Source organism: Vitis vinifera, chromosome 1, assembly GCF_030704535.1.
Source record: "Vitis vinifera cultivar Pinot Noir 40024 chromosome 1, ASM3070453v1".
In the NCBI taxonomy this organism is placed as follows: domain Eukaryota; kingdom Viridiplantae; phylum Streptophyta; class Magnoliopsida; order Vitales; family Vitaceae; genus Vitis; species Vitis vinifera.
In genome coordinates, this window is record NC_081805.1 from 3957881 (window position 1) to 3976519 (window position 18639).

General features: G+C 35.6%; 3 protein-coding genes across 3 annotated transcripts; 1 reads left to right on the plus strand and 2 right to left on the minus strand.

Annotated features, from left to right (window-relative positions):
* Positions 1-2001: 2001 nt before the first annotated feature.
* LOC100254230 (pentatricopeptide repeat-containing protein At1g22960, mitochondrial) lies at positions 2002-4976 on the minus strand. The gene is given in 2 exon segments (XM_019219103.2): positions 2002-4567; positions 4655-4976. Coding segments are annotated over 2 exon segments (2091 nt in total). The 5' UTR covers positions 4718-4976; the 3' UTR covers positions 2002-2539.
* A 1505-nt stretch (positions 4977-6481) lies between these two features.
* On the minus strand, positions 6482-13593 carry LOC100249124 (origin of replication complex subunit 4). The gene is made up of 16 exons (XM_010663341.3): positions 13263-13593; positions 12900-12990; positions 12715-12771; positions 11931-11978; positions 11307-11357; positions 11176-11219; positions 10967-11030; positions 10765-10851; positions 10428-10519; positions 10234-10315; positions 9854-9939; positions 9631-9740; positions 7354-7446; positions 7184-7248; positions 6917-7060; positions 6482-6811 (listed from the first exon to the last, which is right to left on the minus strand). The coding sequence occupies exons 1-16, from the start codon at positions 13373-13375 to the stop codon at positions 6782-6784; spliced, it is 1257 nt and encodes a 418-aa protein (XP_010661643.1). The 5' UTR covers positions 13376-13593; the 3' UTR covers positions 6482-6781.
* Positions 13563-18631, plus strand: LOC100259443 (sec-independent protein translocase protein TATC, chloroplastic). The gene is made up of 4 exons (XM_002282865.5): positions 13563-14059; positions 16407-16711; positions 17471-17761; positions 18280-18631. The coding sequence occupies exons 1-4, from the start codon at positions 13807-13809 to the stop codon at positions 18487-18489; spliced, it is 1059 nt and encodes a 352-aa protein (XP_002282901.1). The 5' UTR covers positions 13563-13806; the 3' UTR covers positions 18490-18631.
* The last annotated feature ends 8 nt before the right edge of the window (positions 18632-18639 follow it).

Sequence of the window (18639 nt, forward strand, 5' to 3'; positions counted from 1 at the left end):
TTCAGAAGACATGGTAATTTCAGGATACAGCGACATTTGTGTATGACTAGTTTAAGAAATATTTAATGAAAGGGAAGGGGGTTTAGTGGGGAGAGAGAGAGAGAATGTGGGGATAGATGATGGCTGAGGACATAATAAGACACACATTATTTTTCTTTACTAACAATTTCAACTCAATTGATAACACCTAATTACCTGAAGCTATGGCTTGCTGATGTTTCCTATGTTGAAATTTAAAAAATTGCAGGCACGGTTTTTGTTTGTTCTTCCATTACAAGCCTAGTGCTTGCATAGAGGAAAAAAAGAAATGGTCTCTCCCCATATTTGGTAATTACGAGAATCTCACAGATGAAACATGGAACATCAACTTCCAATAGATTTTGGCCATGTTTGCTAAACAGAGAACTGTTCTAAAAAACAGTTGCCAATCCTAGCCTTCATTTTCTGGAGTGTAATCTATAACCTTGAGGGATTCTAATTTCTGTACAGTTATCCATCACATTGTGGTAGAATATGCAACTATTACTCTTAGTAATTCATATTCAAAATCCTCTGTTAACTAATGGAATCCCATTTATCCCCATAATCAAATAATTCTTACATGATGGGTTTGCCACATAATCAATGGCTTTCATTTGTGTACTTAGGGTTGAAAGTCGTTGGATTGAAGTTTCTGAATGTTAGGATGCAACTTTTCCAATTACAACAGAACAAATTTTTGGAATAACTCAAGACAGTTTAGTTAGAGCATCAGTTTGACCCATATTTGAGAGACTGACATTTGAAGTATGAACAAATTCAAAAGCTATAAAAACTCATTACTAGGGCTTTACCACCCTGATTATAATTACATCTTCAACAAGAACGATTGCAAATCCTCACAAACTTCATATTGATGCAAAAAAAAAAAAAAAAAACCAACCAGTTAGGTCCCAACTATCAATTCTGTCAAGCAAGTCCATTAGCATGAATTAAATAGACATAGACTCCATTCATAACACTGTTCCAATTGTCTATCCAAGGAAAAGAACAGAAAAAGATTAGAAAAAGAAGTGGCATTTCCCAGAAGTAAACTTCAGTAACAGAACCTCTAACATTGGAATAACAGTGCTATTGATTCCATGTTTATATAAATGAAATCCATGGAGGTTGTGGCATTTCTTATGTTTGTGTGTGTGCACAAGCAAGAGAAAGCAAGAGAGGGAGAAAGAGAAGGCCCTAGTTTGTTTCTGTCCACCAAAAGCATACCATAAAAAGATGAGAAGAACAAGAACAAAAAGAAAATAAGAGACCAAAAAAGAAATGAAAAATTGGGAAAGAGTGACAATCAGAGGGAGAAAGAGATCTAGCTGCAAGGGACAATCCATCCAATAAGTCAATATTTGTTAGAGAGGAAGGAAACAGAAATCAAGTCATGCACAGAAGAGATGCAGGCTCTTGACAGAATTAACCTTTAAGAAACAACTGTTAGTAAAATTTTATTAAGAAAGCACTGAATTGCCACAAATTGAAAACTCAGTTTAACCAACACAAAGACATTCAGCCTTCTTGTTTTGCTGATAATAGTTTTTAAAGTTTCCACTATTGCACCAACTACCAATGATGGCAGACCATACAGAGGCTGCCTATGCGGAAACAATAAAGGTGGTTTTGCACATACCAAAGTTCCATGATTGCTAATTGCAAGAGAAGAGGGAATGCAAAGAAGTTTAGGCCTGCAGGACAGCAAACAAATTTGCATATGGTAAAGGGGTACCAACTAGGCTAGTTTCAAACAGTCATTCACAAAATAGGTTACAATTCATTCATGTAGAGCAACCTTTGAAGCTATTTTCTAAGTCAAGTGATAGACAACAGGAGTTGGTTAGAACAAGAATGACTTCCTTTTGGTATTTATTTAGAACAGACAATGAGAAGTGACCCCAACAGATAATGTGGTAGGACTTGGAATACACTGATGTAATCAACAATGAGTATAATGAAGTGCAATCATGAAAAAGGTTGAAGGTAAGACAAGTAATTTCTCAATTACAAAATGCTTATATCACATATGGGTCCATACCTTTGGAATCAGTTCTGAAAAAGTTTAGGCACATTTACTAACAATGGAAAATATTACTAGGACTACATTCCATAATCACAGCAACTCATACACCAAGAAGGAACATCTCCTTCCCCCTTCACCCCTCCCTTCTCTCTCTCTCTCTCTATATATATATATAGAGAGAGAGATAAAGAAAACAGAAAACAGAAATTTTTTTGCCAGGATTTATTTGAAAAGCTAAACTTGTTTAGGAATTTCAGCAGTACCTGTCAAAGAATTTATGTGACAGATTTGGCCTCTGTTTTGTAAAATGAATGGTCCAATCCAAGGAATGTTCTCCAATTTTACAGCATAACTTCCAGAAATGAATAAAAAAAATGAAGTGAATAGCTCCTTGACCTTCCAACTTCACAGTCAAATGAAATAATTCCTCCAAGAAGAAGATGGAACCCATCCCAATCATGTGAGAAACCAAAAAAGCTACCTAAGTTTTCATCAAGGCTTTGTATTGGCAGTTTATTCACTGTCTAATAAACTCTCAAGTTGCCTGACTGCTTGCAGTTTACAGTCTTTGCCTAGTTGCTTCAGTAGTGCACTATGTGTACAAGAGTCAGGCTGAACTCCTCTATCTAGCATTTGTTTATACAAACTTAAAGCTTCTTGCCAATTGCCCATGTTGCAGTTCTCATTTATCAGGATGGTGTAGCTATACTTATTAGGGAATATTCCCTTTTCTACCATCTCAGCAAAAAAATTGTAGGCCTGATCCATTCTCCTTACTTTGCAAAGACCATTTATCAGAGAATTATAGGTGATCACATTTGGCAGAATACCCTTCTCCTGCATTTCTGAGAAATATATAAATGCCCGTTCGAGCCTCCCTTTACCAGCATGTCCATGAATCAATACTGTGTATGTCACAACTGAAGGTGTTAGGCCTTTGCTCAGCATCTCATAGAAGATCTCTCTGCCTTTCCTGAGACGACCATTTTCCAAGTGTGCATGAATGATGCTAGTATATGTTACATAATCTGGAATTACACCATCACTAACCATCTTTTGCAACAGTTCAGATGCTTCTTCCAAATTGCCCAATTTACAAAGTCCATCCACAACAACGTTATAGATGATCAAATCAGGTGGGAAACCCTTTGCTAGCATTTCTTCTTGCAGACTAAATGCCCTGGATGTGTCACCAAGCTTCAGTTCACCCACTATTCGAGTTGCATATGCATAGGAGTCCAACTCCAGCCCTTCATGCAACATCTCATCGAAGAATTCCTGAGCCATCGATAAACTCCCCATCTTGCAAGACCCATTTACTAAAATAGTGTAAGTAACAATATCAGGGGCTATCCCTTCATTGATCATTTCTACTTTGAGCTGCTGTGCAACCTCCAACTCCCCCTGCCTACAAAGACCATCTAAAAGGGTATTATAGGTAACAATAGTAGGAAAGAGATATATACTCCTTAACTCATCAAATAACAGAAAGGCTTTCATCAAGTTGCCCAACCTACAATACCCATAAATAAGAGTGTTGTATGAAACCACATCTGGCAACAAATTATTTGCCAACATGTCAGACAACTGTTGCATAGCATCACTCATTCTTCCCAACTTGCAAAGCCCATATATAAATGAATTATAAGTTGCCACTGTAGGAGAAGCTCCTTTAAGCACCATCTCTTCCTGAAGGCTCAAAGCCTCAGCCAGCATTCCCTTGTTAAAATATCCATAAATCAAAGGGTTATAAGTATAAGCTGAAACCTTCAACCCTGTTTTTAACATCTCTCCAATCAATCCCTTGGCCTGCTCAAATTCCCCTTTTTTTGACAACCCATTTATCAACACATTATAAGTAACATCATTTGGAGCACACCCTCTTCTTTGCATCTCTGATAATAGATCTAGTCCTTGCTGCACTTTCCCTCCCTTGCAATACGAATCCAACAAAGTATTGTATGTAACAATAGTGGGCTTAATCCCAAACTCACCCATTGTTCTATAAACTTCTACAGCTTTGCTCATAAGATCTTTATCTCTAAGTATCCTAAGTATTCTATTACAATTCTTGACATCCGGAGACAACCTACTTTTTATCATTTTATCAAAAACCGACAAACACTGCTCCACCATGGATTTTTTAGAGTAAACCCATATCAAAAGATCGAGAATCTTAACCGAAACCTCCGAACTCACGCACCCGCCAATCAAAACGTCCACAATTCGATGCATGTTTGCATTAATTACTCTCTCCATCACCCAGTAGGCTGATCGCATCAAGTTATTCTGTGCAAGAATTTCAAGAATGGCGCAAAACACAAACTCCGACCGGCGAAACCCTGGTTGGCTCTCCGCCCATCGGAAGAGCCGCAAAGCCATGCGTGGGCTCGTCCTAAACGAACTCAATACGCGAACAAACAAGTCGGGGTCGACAATTACGGGTCCAAACTGGTGGGAGAGCCAGTAATAATTGGAAAAATTCGAGGGTTTTTCACGAATTGATTTGGAAATGACGTCCTGGAAATGGGTTTCGGAGAAAGGTGGAGCTGAATGGTTTGAAGTGGAATCATGAAAAGAGAAGGAACATGGGAAGAGAAGGCGTACCTTGATAGAACGGGTAGGGTTTATGGTAGCCGAAGCTTTTGAAGCTCTCAGACAGAGGGTCATTAATGGAGTAGCACAGAAGCAAAAGCAAATACATGTGAGAGAGAGAAGGCAAAGCGATCTTACACCATTACGAAGAGTTGAAACGGCCCGGAGAATCTAAATTTACTTCTAGGAGTTGCGTGGCAGCCACTGGATCGAGGGTTGGCTCTCGCCATCGCCAGTCGCCACCACTGGTTTCATTTTGTCTCCTTAGATGGTTGTGGGGTCATTTCTCATTCAGTGTTTCCAACTTCACTCCGGAGTAAGAAATTCTTGGATAGCCTCATACCTGGACAGCCATGTTTATTTTTTTTGTCTTCATTTTCAAAGAAAATAAAAAATGTTCGACACTAATATTTTTCTTTTTCATTTTCTAAAATTTGGGATCAAAAATAGAAAAAGTGAAAATATTATTTTAAATTTTTTTCTTAGAAGAAAAAAAAAAAAAGGAGAATTGTTGTCTAAGAAAGTTGAAAACAAAGAACAGAATAAAATGGAATGGGAATATTATAAATTTTTAAAAAATATTAATATAAACTTCTATTTGGTTCTAAAACTATTTTTCATTAAATGGAATAGGAATATTACAAATTAAAAAAAATATATAAAAGTCGATTCCTCATATTTTTTTAGAACAAAAGTCTATTTAAAAACCTAAAATATTTTTAATAGTTTTAAATATATTTTAAAAATAAATCTCATATCTAACGTTTTTTTTAATTATTTTATATATTTATATAATTATTTTTTAAAACAACTCTTGAAAAATAAGTAAAAATATTATAAAATAATAAAAAAATATTTTTTGAAAATATTTTATTCTTTATTTTTAAAAATAGAAAATAGAAAATAGTTAACAAGTTTTTATGTTTTTTTTAGAATGGAAAACTATTTCCAAAAATAGTTCTAAAGAGATATAACCAATAATAATAATATGTGGTGCCGAAGAGATATAAGATGGATGTAAATATAATTTTTCATTATATATATATATATAATCAAATATTATTTAAAACTATGAATATAAAATATTGTGGAATTTATTTAATTAATTATATGTATATTAGAATATTTTGCTAAATTATTTTAAAATAAAAATATGGTAAAAAAAAATGAAGAAAGATGATATAATAATAGTATATAAATATAATATAGTATAATATAATACCATATTATATACCTTATAAAAAAAGAATAATATTACATTTCAAATGTCAAAATCATATTAGATTAATAGAATAAGATATTATAAAATGTGTATGCCTATCTCACTTAGTAGAATATATATGTCCTAAAATATCATTTCCAATGAGATATGATATTTTCAAATATCATAACAAATGAATTATATGTCATATGCTAAGTTACTATATTTATTGACATATATCATGTCATATTTATATTTATATTTATTTTATAAAATGAATAAAAAATTGAAACTTTATTTTTCAAGTTTGATATTTACTTCAAATAAAAATTATATCATGTTCCAATACTTACTATTTAAAAAAAAAAATAGAAAATTTTTCTTATGTTTGGTGATATTTAAAAATTTTTAAATACTTTAAAATTTAGTAAATGTTTATTATTTATTTATTATTAACATTCATGATTAAAATAATTAAAATGTATAAATAAAAATTTATGTTATATTATTAAAAAAAAATTATCAGAAAATTTTAATTTACAAAATAAGTAATATAAAAAAATTAAAAAATAATAAAAAAATATGTATTCTTACACCTAATTCACATATCTCATGTAAAGAAAATATATATATATATATAAAGACAAAATTCACTTTTCTTATCCAGGACAGTGTTCAGAAAAACAATTAAATCCATAAATAATGTTAAATAATTCAAGTATACATTTACTATTGGATGATCACAAACAAGAGATATTAAACATTGAGCAGGGTGGAAGTGTCCTCACAAGGCTACCCACTCAGCTGGAAAAGCTCTTATAATCTCTTTTCTCCTCCACCTAAAGATGCAGGTTAAAACATCCAGAAGAAATTACTACAAACAGCAACCTTCACCTTCTCCTCTGATACCCACAAAGCTGACCGGCCATCTATAACTTTCATTGGTCCACCAGCTTCCGCAGAATGACCTACCAACATGAGCAAGATGATACCACCCACATCACTAATATAGATATCATGAAATGCTAGCACAAGAAAATGCACACTCACACACTATTTTTGTAGGAACTTACAGGACAAGAGCGATATGATTTCAATCCCTGATAGAGTTCATGTGATGAGATTAGTAGCTTCACTGCACGAAATTCTATAGATTGATTGTTTCCCCTATTATCCATAAAACAGATTAATTCACGTTGTACAAGGTGTTCAAAAGCCTGCAGAAGTTGAGACCAAAATTTGTTATTACATGCTGGGATGATTAACTGGAAAGGAACACATACATGTGTCATTTTTATATTAAATTCAATTTTTGATACATAGTTTTCATTCATACACACCCGTAAGCATACATTCCGTGCATAATAATCGGATGTCTGGTATGCATCATGTATGCCTTTGTATTCTGCTATAAATCACAAACAGGTAAGTAATGGAAGATTAACATAGTGGAAATAAAATGGGAAAAAAAGAAAGAAAAAAAGAACAGAGGAGAACATCTTTGGTTGACCTTTCATTACAGAATTGAAATTGTATGAGTTTTGCTCTTTGACTTCCAACCTCTTCATGCACACCAAAATATAGAGTTCCAAAATGGAGCAATCTGCTTGAACAAGTTGAATATGGATTCAGACTTGGGAAATCCAAAAGGCAATGCCATGCAAAAGAATTTTATGCAAAGGAGATAAACCACAATAAGAAAGGAAAGATTAACAAAGAATTACTACTGTTACTAAACATGTAATAGAAATGCAATAGAAGCACTCTTAAAAGGAATTCAACATGTAATGGATCTCTTTCTTTCCCATTATTCACTCACATCATTATAAAATGACCTTCAATCCCATAGTTTCAAGAAGCCTACGCAGCATTGACTCAGTAAGCATGCTGAGCCAGGGTGTAAACCAGGTGTCAGTTTATCCATACACATATTTGTCTTTCAATAGGCATGTCAAACAAATCCAATGCCAACAGCTATGTCATGTTGTGTCCAATGTGAGTCACCAATGTCTTTGAATATCTATTTAACAGAGCCAGGTACCCTTTTAACCGAAGAGAGTCACTGTTCCACTATTTCCTCTTCCAAAACTCGTGTGAGGCCCCTCTGAAAATTTCAGGGATTTGATGTTGCTGATTCCATACATGAGTGCAAGGTGCTATTAAAAAAGAACATAAAAAAGAAAAAAAGAAAATAGAAAGTATGGCACCAAAAAGGGTGTGGGTTGAGGGTGTGATGAAAGACATGCATGATTAACAGAAAGTATGATCCAAAGAAGAGGGGAACATTTGTTTTTTTTTTGATAGACAAGAAGAGGGGACCATCAAACCAAGATTCACACAGCAGATCTGTAACAGTTGGGATAAAGGCTTTGTCAGGTCAAGTATAGTTCCTTGCTCTTCCACACCCCCTTTCCAAGCTGGTAACTGTGGCCCAAGTACAAGGTATCCATCAATTTAAAGAGCTCCTGACCATAGCATTTTGTTATATATTCCAGAACTCCTGAAGGTGAAAATCTTCTGCTAGGAGCTTAATTGCATCTATTTTCAAACGACTTGATCATGTGATGGCTAGCAACATAGATAGGAACAAGCATTTATGAACTTCAACTTCTTCAGGAACCACTCATTATTAGCAAGGGGTCACTGGCCACCATCTCCATGACTTCATTCAAAGGAAGGGAAGACAGGAGAGTTCAACCTCTAAAGAAACAATCTTACATTTTCAAATATTTCCTTAAATATATCCTCAGTGAGAATATACCTTACATCATAATTTAATAAGCAAAATAAAGAGCTCCAATCCTACAAGCAATAAGTTCCCAGGTCATGCCTACTAAAGAACCAACAAGGAGGAGGTTAGCTTGATGAGCTGAACAATTTTGAAAATAAAAAATATGTCTGCATAAAATTACCACTCATCCCCAAAGAATTCGAGATTTTAGCTTCACATTGGCATGGTGGCTCGTGAAGATTAAAATAAGAGGACAAAACCTGCAATGTAACTGGTTTGGGTATATGATCAGGCAACTTCTGGCATGTCTGTCTATATGTAAACTATCAAATAGGATATGGCTTATGTGTGAAGCTTGCAGAAGCAGCAGAATTCCTTGTTTGCAATATTGATCTTACAAGGGTAATGAAATTACAAAGCCTATAAACTTGTAGATAACTTCTATGTCACTCCTTATCTAGGGCATATATTGTTGACTAAACAATTAAGAGAATTGAGAGTACATAGCTAAATTGGAAAGCCATCTACGGTAAGATCTATGGCTTCTATTTGCAGATGGTTGGATCCTGGGCATCACATCTAAATAAAGCAGAACTAATTAGAAAGACAACACGGAATCCAATTTAGGAAGGCATGCTCTTCTTAGCATAACATCTCAATAGGCAGATTAACCATGAGAGAAATCCAAATTGGGAGGATGGTGGGACATTTTGGCCACCACACAATTGTACCCTCCACTCAACAGAAAATGAGTTAAGAAGCCACCAAAAAGACCATCAGAATGACATTGAATAGCTCTTTTCATCACAACCACCGCCCACAATTTGTCTTCAGTTAGGTGACAAAGTAGAAGTATCAATTTGACATACTTATCTAATGTTCTATGCACTTATTGTCACTTACTGTCGAGAAGACAACAGAAAATGCAGTCAGTGCACATGACTTTTAGTTCAGAATTTTCAGATAGAACTCAACAATAAACAAGTAAAAGAAAAAAAGAATTAATGAGAACTGCACAAGCAAGAAATGTATAGCTATCGAAGAAAACCTTCAGACCTTGTAAATATTCCATCTTTGGCTGCCTTTGGATGCTTGACATTGCTGTTCTGAAGTTATCAAGTGACAGGAACCCAGATTCCAAATCCATATGACAAACAGCATAAAATCTGGGAACATGGTAAGTCAATAGTAAGAATGAGAAGAGAATGAAGTAAACATTAACAGCCATAGATTCACAAAGGCAATCCATGCTTCCAGTTACAGGAACAGAGAAACTTACAGAAACCTCAACAAATGTTTGACAGTGGAATCAGAATTCAACAAGGTATTAATGATTTCTTTAAATCTCTCATCTGCCAATATATGCTTTAGAATGTCAAGGATTTCTTTAACAGGATGATGTACAGGGAGGAAAAATCTTACTGGTTATCAGAATAATAAAAATTTAGTGAATTACAAACATTCATTGATACAAAATACAAGAATTCTCAGAAATTCAAGGAGGTAGGGTAATTACAAAACCAAGCCACTCCTCCCAACACTGGTACGATTCTCATTTCACCAGTAAGGTGGACGTATTCATACACACATACATGTATGTAAATGTAAACATACACATCATAAATCCTATTATGAAATATTCAATCAGGGAAAGGATACATGGAGTTTCATATTGAACTCAACAGCATAGTCATTTGGAAGGCTCGTGTCTACTGGCAAAGAAAAAATGTGCTCTAACAATCTGCAAAACCAGTATTCAAGAAGATCCATATAAAAACATTTATTACAATAGAACCACAAATTTTGGTGCATAAACTTCAGCCACTACCACCCTCAGTCAGACTAGAAAATACCTTTGTAGATCTTCCTTTGAGGGTGGAAGAAACAACACCTTTCTATGTGAAAAACGAGATCTTACTCTTTTTTCCAAGAGTTGATCTGCATCCTGCGTGGAATATAACCAGGTTTTTCAGAGTTCTTCACAAATTGCAAGTTGTTCAATCAATTTTGCTGGTTCTATCAAAACACAGGTTCACCTTAGAACTCAACATATCTTAACATTAAGTATTAGAGTAACATGGAGAAAATAGTGACAGGCATGTCTCTAGTTTATAAGAATATAATCAAGACACAATGAAAGAAAAATGCAAAGCAAATATGGGGGGAAAAAATAAGTCCAAAGCAACATACTAGTCTGCAACTGACACCAATGACAACTGCTTGTGACGTCACAGATTGCATTGCATCCAACAAGCTATAAAGTAATCGTTGTTTCCCCTGCAAAGAACAAAGGGAACTGGTAATACCTATGTCTGAGAATTTAAATGTCAAAAACCGATCCACATGGGTTTTCTTTTGTGTGTGTGCACACATGAGAGAGAGGTAATCTTGCCTGAGTGAAGAAGTCAAACTCATCCAATACAAAAATGATTGTCTTGTGAGCTAATCCACACTCCCTGACAAGAGATCACAAATAAGAAAATTCATGAAAGAAAGAGAATAACAACTTTTCCATGAAACCAAAAATGGTCATCTTTAGCAAAATGAACAAGCCTCAGCACTGACGGAGGACACAATCACCTACCAAATGTGTACACTCACCGTAACATAGCTATCATGAACTGGGAATTATCGTCAAATGATGCCTGCAGCAATTAACTAAAGATCAAGAATTCCAAATCATTTACATTAAAGACACTTTTAAGTGATCTGAAAGAGACTCTGCATCTTACCATTTTTGAGAACAACAACTGATGCTCCACACACAATTGTCTAGCAATTTCCTGAACAACACATGACAAACAAACAAGATAATGGAACTTTGCACCAAAATATGAGAACAAAAATCAATAACCTCTTAGCAATTAAACGGCTTCATAAAATACCATTCAAAACTTTTCCACTCTAGAAGCAATTTATTGTTTACTTGTAAACCATAGTTGCTTCAGCAAATGTAGAATCTTATGTTTTGCAATTAATGGTCCACTCTAGAAACAATCTTTTCTCTTGCTAACCAGTGTCAAAGTTTTATTTTTGTCAAACTTTTTTCTTTGAAACTTTGAACAGTTTTAGGTACAACTTTCAATCTTAGACTGCCAAATTCTCCTAACATGAAGGGCAAAAAATTGACTCGATCGAATCATTCATTCCAGAAATTATAATGTTGTACAAATCCATGGATTTCAATAAGAAACCTTCTTTGTTCAATTCACAATGCAATATAACATTATGGTATGGTCTAACAGATCCATAAATCAATTGACTGGCAATGCATTGTATGACAGAAAACTCAAAAATTCTGTGACAAATATAGCAATGCATAAAATTGAGGAAAAAAGAAGAATGAGGAATCTGACCTTGACTGCACAATTGTCATCACTGTGCAAAAGCCCATTCAATCTGATCTGAAACACAGTGCACATTGGGATATTAGTAATAATGAGAAAGCACAGTCTCGTGAATGAGAGGGTTTTTGCACATCCAAAAAAAAATAAAATTTATGCAGCATTTGAACACACAAATAGTTAGTGTAATGTATGGGCATCCTTTTAATGACCCAAATTATAAAGAAACTATAGCATTTATTGGAAACCTACAGCAAGGCAAGTAGTTCAGTTGCTGACAAGAGGAAGGGAAAGGAAAAAAGGTTATGGTTTTTAGTCTTAAGCGTTTTCATTAAGGATTTGCCTGGAACATCAAGAAATCCAAGTAGTTGGAAATAAATGCAATCCACTTTCGAAGTTTCATAAAGATCTGTTAAACACACCCCTGTAAGTTTACTAGTCAGTCCAGCTTCAATACATAATGAGCTGAACCACTCTAGGAAACTCACAAATAGCCCAAATCAACTGTGCCTAAGACAGCCACTAAACTTAGTTAATGTACCTTTCCATTTGCAAAAACCAAAACTTTAATTTCTTTTCTTTTTCTTAATCTTCTCAACAGCCAAATGGAGGATTTTATTCCAGAACTGCTAATGGGAAAACAAATAAAAATTTATTGGAAAAATATTCAGAACACAAGGAACTAATCCCAAATACTACTTTGAAAAAACGTCACTTTTTGCTAGTACTGATTTAGAGAGGAAAAAAAGAAAAACAGAGGAAGAAAGGGGAAAAAAAATTCAAACAAAGGCCCTACCACTGATATCATATCAGCATGTTCTGCCAATAGATCTCTGATAACAAGCTCCAACACCTAAAAACACCCAAAATATAATAATGTAGAATAAGATAAAATTAAGAACAATGACACCAAAACATGCTAAAAGTCAAGAATTAATCTTGAAACCCCAAAACAATTTGAGTACAAAATAAAATGTGTACCGCCGTTTTTCCAGAACCACGAGGACCAAGAAGAAGGATTGAATTGTTACATGCCTCGGTCACTGAGCTTGATATAATGAATTTCAACTTGCTGCATATTAGAAACCCCCAAAAATTTTCCAATAAATAGTATTTACGGATCAAAATATATAGCACCCAGAAAAAGTGGGATTAAATAGATTTTGAAAAAAAAAAAAAAAGATTTAGGTTTGGTTGCTCAGAAACCTGAGAAGAGAAAAACATAATAGAAAATTCCTTTTACAATGATATCGAATTCAATCCAAATTTCTTCAATTTTCTTCTGTTTTCCTACATTTTGTCGGCAGCCAAACGAGTAAAAGGCATTGAAGGGTAGAATCGGACCTGTAATTGCTGTCGGGTGAATCGGAAAATGGTGTGAAGACGAAATTAGGGTTACAAATTCTACTTCTGAGAAGAATTAAGGCATCCTCTGCTGGATTTTCTCGCCCTTTCATCCCTTTTTCGCATTAATCAAAATGGCGGGAAAATGAAACGAGCATCAAGACCCGAAGCTTACATCTTATACTTATAGCCTTTGCGAATGGGAGTAAATTACGTGAAAACCCTTCACTGTTTCAGTATTAACGACTATGCCACTTCATTTAAATGGAGCGGTAAATTTAACTGTCGTTGGCTTTGCTTGGATGTACTTTGTAATCGCTTGGTGTATTCTTTTATTTTTTTAAACGACTATGCCATTATTCGTTGGGAAGGAAATCCTTATCCGCGAGAGGTTTAGAAGCAAGCCAGAAGCCAAACGGGGGTGATACAACCCCGTCCTTTCCAAATATCGGCGGCCGAGGGAGTTTAGAGCCAATCGTCCAGCTGATATCGTTTGATATTTAGTATTACCACCCAGAAATCCAGTATCCCCTCCCCAGTAGAGATGGGAAGCACCAGTGGTTTCTTCTCTCTTCTTCGCATCAACAACTGCTGTTTTTTTAATCAGCTCCACCCTATCAGACACCACAAACCTCCCCTGCAAATCCACCGCAGGAGAGCACCGGGCTTTGGGCCATCTCAGAGGCTCCGCCTTAGAAATTTCAGCACGCTTGTTTGTTCTGCCGTTGAAGATGATGCGAGGGATAAGCAGCAGCAACTGGGTGGCGGTGTTGGGTCAATTGTTGAGGAGAGGCCTGGTAAGAACGCATCTAATTTGCTTCCGTTTCTGAATAAATTCTAAATGGGAAAACCTCCGATCGGGTTTTTTTTTTGGTGATTATTTTATAATATATTTTTTTTAGGCTGAACTGGGTTGTGTGTTTTCTAGTTTCTACTGCTTTCAAATCTTACTGTTGGATGAAACCAAGGGGTTATTAGTGGCATTTTTGGTGCAAATTTTGTATTTCAATTTATAATTTTTTTTTTATTCCGTGGGGAATTTGTTGTCTGAAACATGTATTGTGAATTTACTCATTCTGATTTGCTGACTGTATTCCTCTGCGGTTTCTGAAATATAATTATAATTGGATAAACTTTGTATTATTTTCCTGTAATGAAGTAAATCAAGCACGCTAATAAGCTGTAGCTCAGTTTATTTTGGGGCAAGTGGATTAACGAGTTGCCTTGTTTCTATTAGTAGTAGTTCTTTGATGTTCTTATGTCGGAACAAAGAAAAAAAAATCACCCAGGTGGAAATATTGCTCGTCTGCTGTCAATATTAGGGGGCATAAACAATTGGCGGTGGTGTGGTGTGGTGACAGTGTTTGGGGGTCCTAAGGATGGAGGTGAGGTGGTGATAGCACTGGTGGTAGTGGCTAGCAGTACTGTGTTGTTGTTGGTGCCCATGACAATGTTTTCAGTTTCTACAGGAGTGTTATCATGAAAAAAGTTATTGAGGCATACGATCGGTCTATGCCAATTACAGTTGGAGGCCTAAGGCTTGTCTTATTTTATAACCTTCCTTTATAGCCCAGTTAAGCATATGCAGAAAGGGCAAGCCTAGTCACTTCAAAGTGAGTTTGAACATCTTGTCCTATAGGCCTTAAAGTAAATAGACGCAATATCTCTTAGAGCTTATAGAATCTCCCAGACTGTATCGCATAAAGGTTTTTTCAGGATCCACAAAGTCCTACTCAGATATCTTTCTCTTCTCGATTTTCAAGGTTTGTATTTCTGAAGAAACCCATCGGTGAACTTAATGGCATGGCAAACTCTTGTCTTATGTGTCGAATTTGTAGGGTTCGGTCAAAGCACTTAGGAACTCGAAAGGGGCAATTGGTTACTATCAGTGGTGAAGAAGAACTGTAAGTTTATAGAGGATGAGCTGGCTTTGTAGATTCTCACTTTCTATGACAGCACAGATAAGGATTGAAGAAGGGGATGAAAAAACATATTTTAGGCTGCTTCAGAGGCAGCTCATCAGGGAAAAAAACCAGTCCTTATGCTGCTGTTGAAGATGTACGAGGGTGGGGTGTTAGGGTCCTATGAAACTTGAATAGATCCAGGAATGGCAATGTGCCAGTGTTAGTTGGGGACATGCGCCGACTGGGGCATTGATGGGATGCCCTCAATTGGGGCAGGGGTGGGAATGGGATTTCCTCTGCCTTGTTACGCATTGTTGGTGGTGGGCTAGGATTTTGTTAATTCCTGCATCGATATGCATCTTTATATTTTAACTTTGATTACACCTGAGATTTCCTCTGCCTTTGGTGCCTACTGCTAAACGGGGAGAGGGTGCAAAACAACTTCAAAACAAAAGGTGAGGTGAGGGATGCTGTTTTATTGGTTCAAATCTCCATTAGCTTACTGAATGGGGAAGTGGTTCTGACGCTGTTTATAAACAATGAACATTACTTCATGTTTTTCTTATACTAGACACATTATTTTGCTTAATGAACTGCTGATACTTTTGAAACTCCCCATTCTACATCAGAAAAAAGGTAAAGAGGGCTTGAAGCTCTCAACCGAGTATCCCAAGCCATGATTTCTTCACACTTGGGACACTGGCCATGATCTGGTGCTGTCATCTACTTAAAGAAAATTTGTGATTAGATATAACTTTGAGCCACAACAGGCCCATAGTCTGGCCTGCTTGTGTCTTTCATCCAGCCCTGCTGCATTCTAAAAGTAATCCTTTTTCTAAAAAAGGTTTAGGCTGGAACACCCTTTGATGCACTCACCTCAGTGTTGTCTGTGTAATCAGCCATTTTTGGTTTACATAATTTTTGGATGTACAATTCAGGGTCAAGCCTTAGCAACATTCAGCTGGCTCTATTGGGAACATAAGCAATCCAGTTAGATATTAGTGGTGACATGATTTCTCATTGTTTTATTGGTATAGTAATTTTACATCCTTGGATTTTTTTGTATAATCAAGGAAACATTTTGTTTGTTTAGTTGTTAGAGTATCTTGATTATTTTATTAGTCTATTTCTCATCTAGTTTTAAATCTATTCAATTTAGCATTTTTTTAATGAAAAGAATGCTGTCATATGTCTCTAGTCAGAATCTGACATTGTCTTTATTATTGGTGTTATGTGGAAGTGGCTGAGGACTCAGGTGAAGATACACTGCAAAACGTTGACCAAGATAAAAAAGAAAATGGTCTTTATGATTTTCTTTATCCCAGTAAAGAGCTCCTGCCAGATGATAAAGAAATGTCCATATTTGATCATCTAGAGGAGCTACGTCAGAGAATATTTGTGTCAGTTTTGGCAGTTGGAGCTGCCATGTTGGGATCTTTTGCATTTTCAAAAGAACTGGTTATGATTCTTGAAGCTCCTGTTAAAGAACAGGGTGTTCGATTTCTGCAACTGGCTCCTGGAGAGTTTTTCTTTACAACTTTGAAGGTAGAATGCATGAAATGCCTCTCCTATCTTAGAGATCACACAATTCATTTTTGTCAGTGCCAAAAGGAATTACTTACATATCAAAAGGATTGGAGCCAGCCACTTGTTTTGACTAAAATAGCCTACAGATATTCTCTTTCTTAAGTTTCTGAAAACAGCCCTAACTAGCCAATCCTCAAATGGATTGGGGTGCTCCAGAAGAAGCTATGATTCAAAACAACTGCACAGGGAATCTTGGAACTAGTTTATATTTGCCTTGCTCTTTGTTTTCCCTTGTGGGTCATGCTGCAACTTGATTGGCAGAAAAGTTGCTATTATTTCCATGGGTGAACATTCTTTCCCAATCCTGGTCTGGTTGATTTTCATATTCTTTCCCAAACAGTTGATATAAGAACTATTAGAAAAACGTTCGTTTATCACTTTCTCTCGAAATCATGATGATGAACTATCCACTTCTCAGTAAATTCTGTTTGTTGTGGAAGTCCACAAAGTCTTGACTTAAGAGTTCTTTGGTCTGTAGAATTAATTTTTGGATTTTTCAAACACTTCTTAAATATATGTTAAGATCAAAATCCATTTATTGCTGAAGAATGTCTCCTTTCTACAACTTTCACATAAATGACAAACGAATATCACAAGTTGACAATTTGACTCCCATTATCAGCAAAATTTTCAGGAAATCAACTCCAATCTTGAGCTCTCTAGTTTTCTTTCCTTTTTTTGTTTGATTTTAATTGGATATGTTAACTTGTGCTGCAGGTATCAGGATACTGTGGTCTTCTCTTGGGGAGCCCCATCATCTTATATGAAATTATAGCTTTTGTTCTTCCAGGTTTAACAAAGGCAGAGAGAATGTTTCTGGGGCCAATTGTATTAGGGTCCTCAGTACTTTTCTACGCTGGTATCATCTTCTCCTACTCGATTCTCACCCCGGCAGCCTTGAATTTCTTTGTTAATTACGCAGAAGGAGCTGTGGAATCTTTGTGGTCTATTGATCAATACTTTGAGTTTGTCTTTGTGCTCATGTTCAGCACTGGTTTGTCTTTTCAGGTAAGATATCTTTATTTCATCCTTTCTGTCCACAGGGGTGTCACTTATATTTGCTGTTTAGATTTGCAATATTGATATTTATATGAAATTAAATCATTGACCTTATTCTTGTTCAGGTTTCAGTTTAATAATTTTTTAGACATTCAATACTAGCTCTAACTAAACAATTACCGAACCCATTCATTGAAAAACTTATTCTTTTTTTATTACCATTTATATTGAGTTTAGTTTGTCAATATAGGCTTCTTAGCACTCAGTTTTAAGATCATTTAGTAAGTTAAATGAGTGCCCTCATCTCTGTGTGAGATAATTTTGGAGATCTTAATGATGACTCCAATGCACATTTCAAACTATTCAAATGCTCTAGAACCAAAAATTGTCTTTATTCCAATATGGCTTACATATACTAATAACAATTAAACATTTTGTATAGAAGTAAAGAAATAAAAATAGCCTTTGTTCACCCTCTGCAATTCTCCACAATAACTGTCTTAATGGTTCTTGTTACTTTCCAATAGGTTCCAGTCATACAACTTCTACTGGGACAAGTTGGTGTAGTGTCAGGAGATCAAATGCTGTCAATTTGGAGATATGTCGTGGTTGGTGCTGTTGTGGCTGCTGCAGTTCTTACTCCATCAACTGATCCTCTAACTCAGGTGCTTCTGGCAGGGCCCCTTTTGGGTCTCTACTTGGGTGGGGCATGGATGGTAAAGCTTATGGGGCGGTGACTGGTTTCTGTTGGCTTGCATCAATACATGGATTTGTGCTTGGCCAGTTTTATGCAATGTATGACATATGTAAATCCCAAAAGGATGTACCATAAAATGATATGAGCACAGAATGGAAGGAGGATTCTTTATCTCGTTTCAATCTCATAG

Bases quoted from the DNA above. Each gene is read 5' to 3' on its own strand.
- LOC100259443 (XM_002282865.5), top strand. From the start codon at position 13,807: ATGGGAAGCACCAGTGGTTTCTTCTCTCTTCTTCGCATCAACAACTGC. The intron at 16,712-17,470 runs GTAGAATGCATG...CTTGTGCTGCAG, and splicing joins TTTTCTTTACAACTTTGAAG to GTATCAGGATACTGTGGTCT. The intron at 17,762-18,279 runs GTAAGATATCTT...ACTTTCCAATAG, and splicing joins GCACTGGTTTGTCTTTTCAG to GTTCCAGTCATACAACTTCT.
- LOC100249124 (XM_010663341.3), bottom strand. From the start codon at position 13,375: ATGAAAGGGCGAGAAAATCCAGCAGAGGATGCCTTAATTCTTCTCAGA. The intron at 12,991-13,262 runs GTCCGATTCTAC...TCTAATATGCAG, and splicing joins TCACCCGACAGCAATTACAG to CAAGTTGAAATTCATTATAT. The intron at 11,358-11,930 runs GTCAGATTCCTC...TGTGTTGTTCAG, and splicing joins ATGACAATTGTGCAGTCAAG to GAAATTGCTAGACAATTGTG.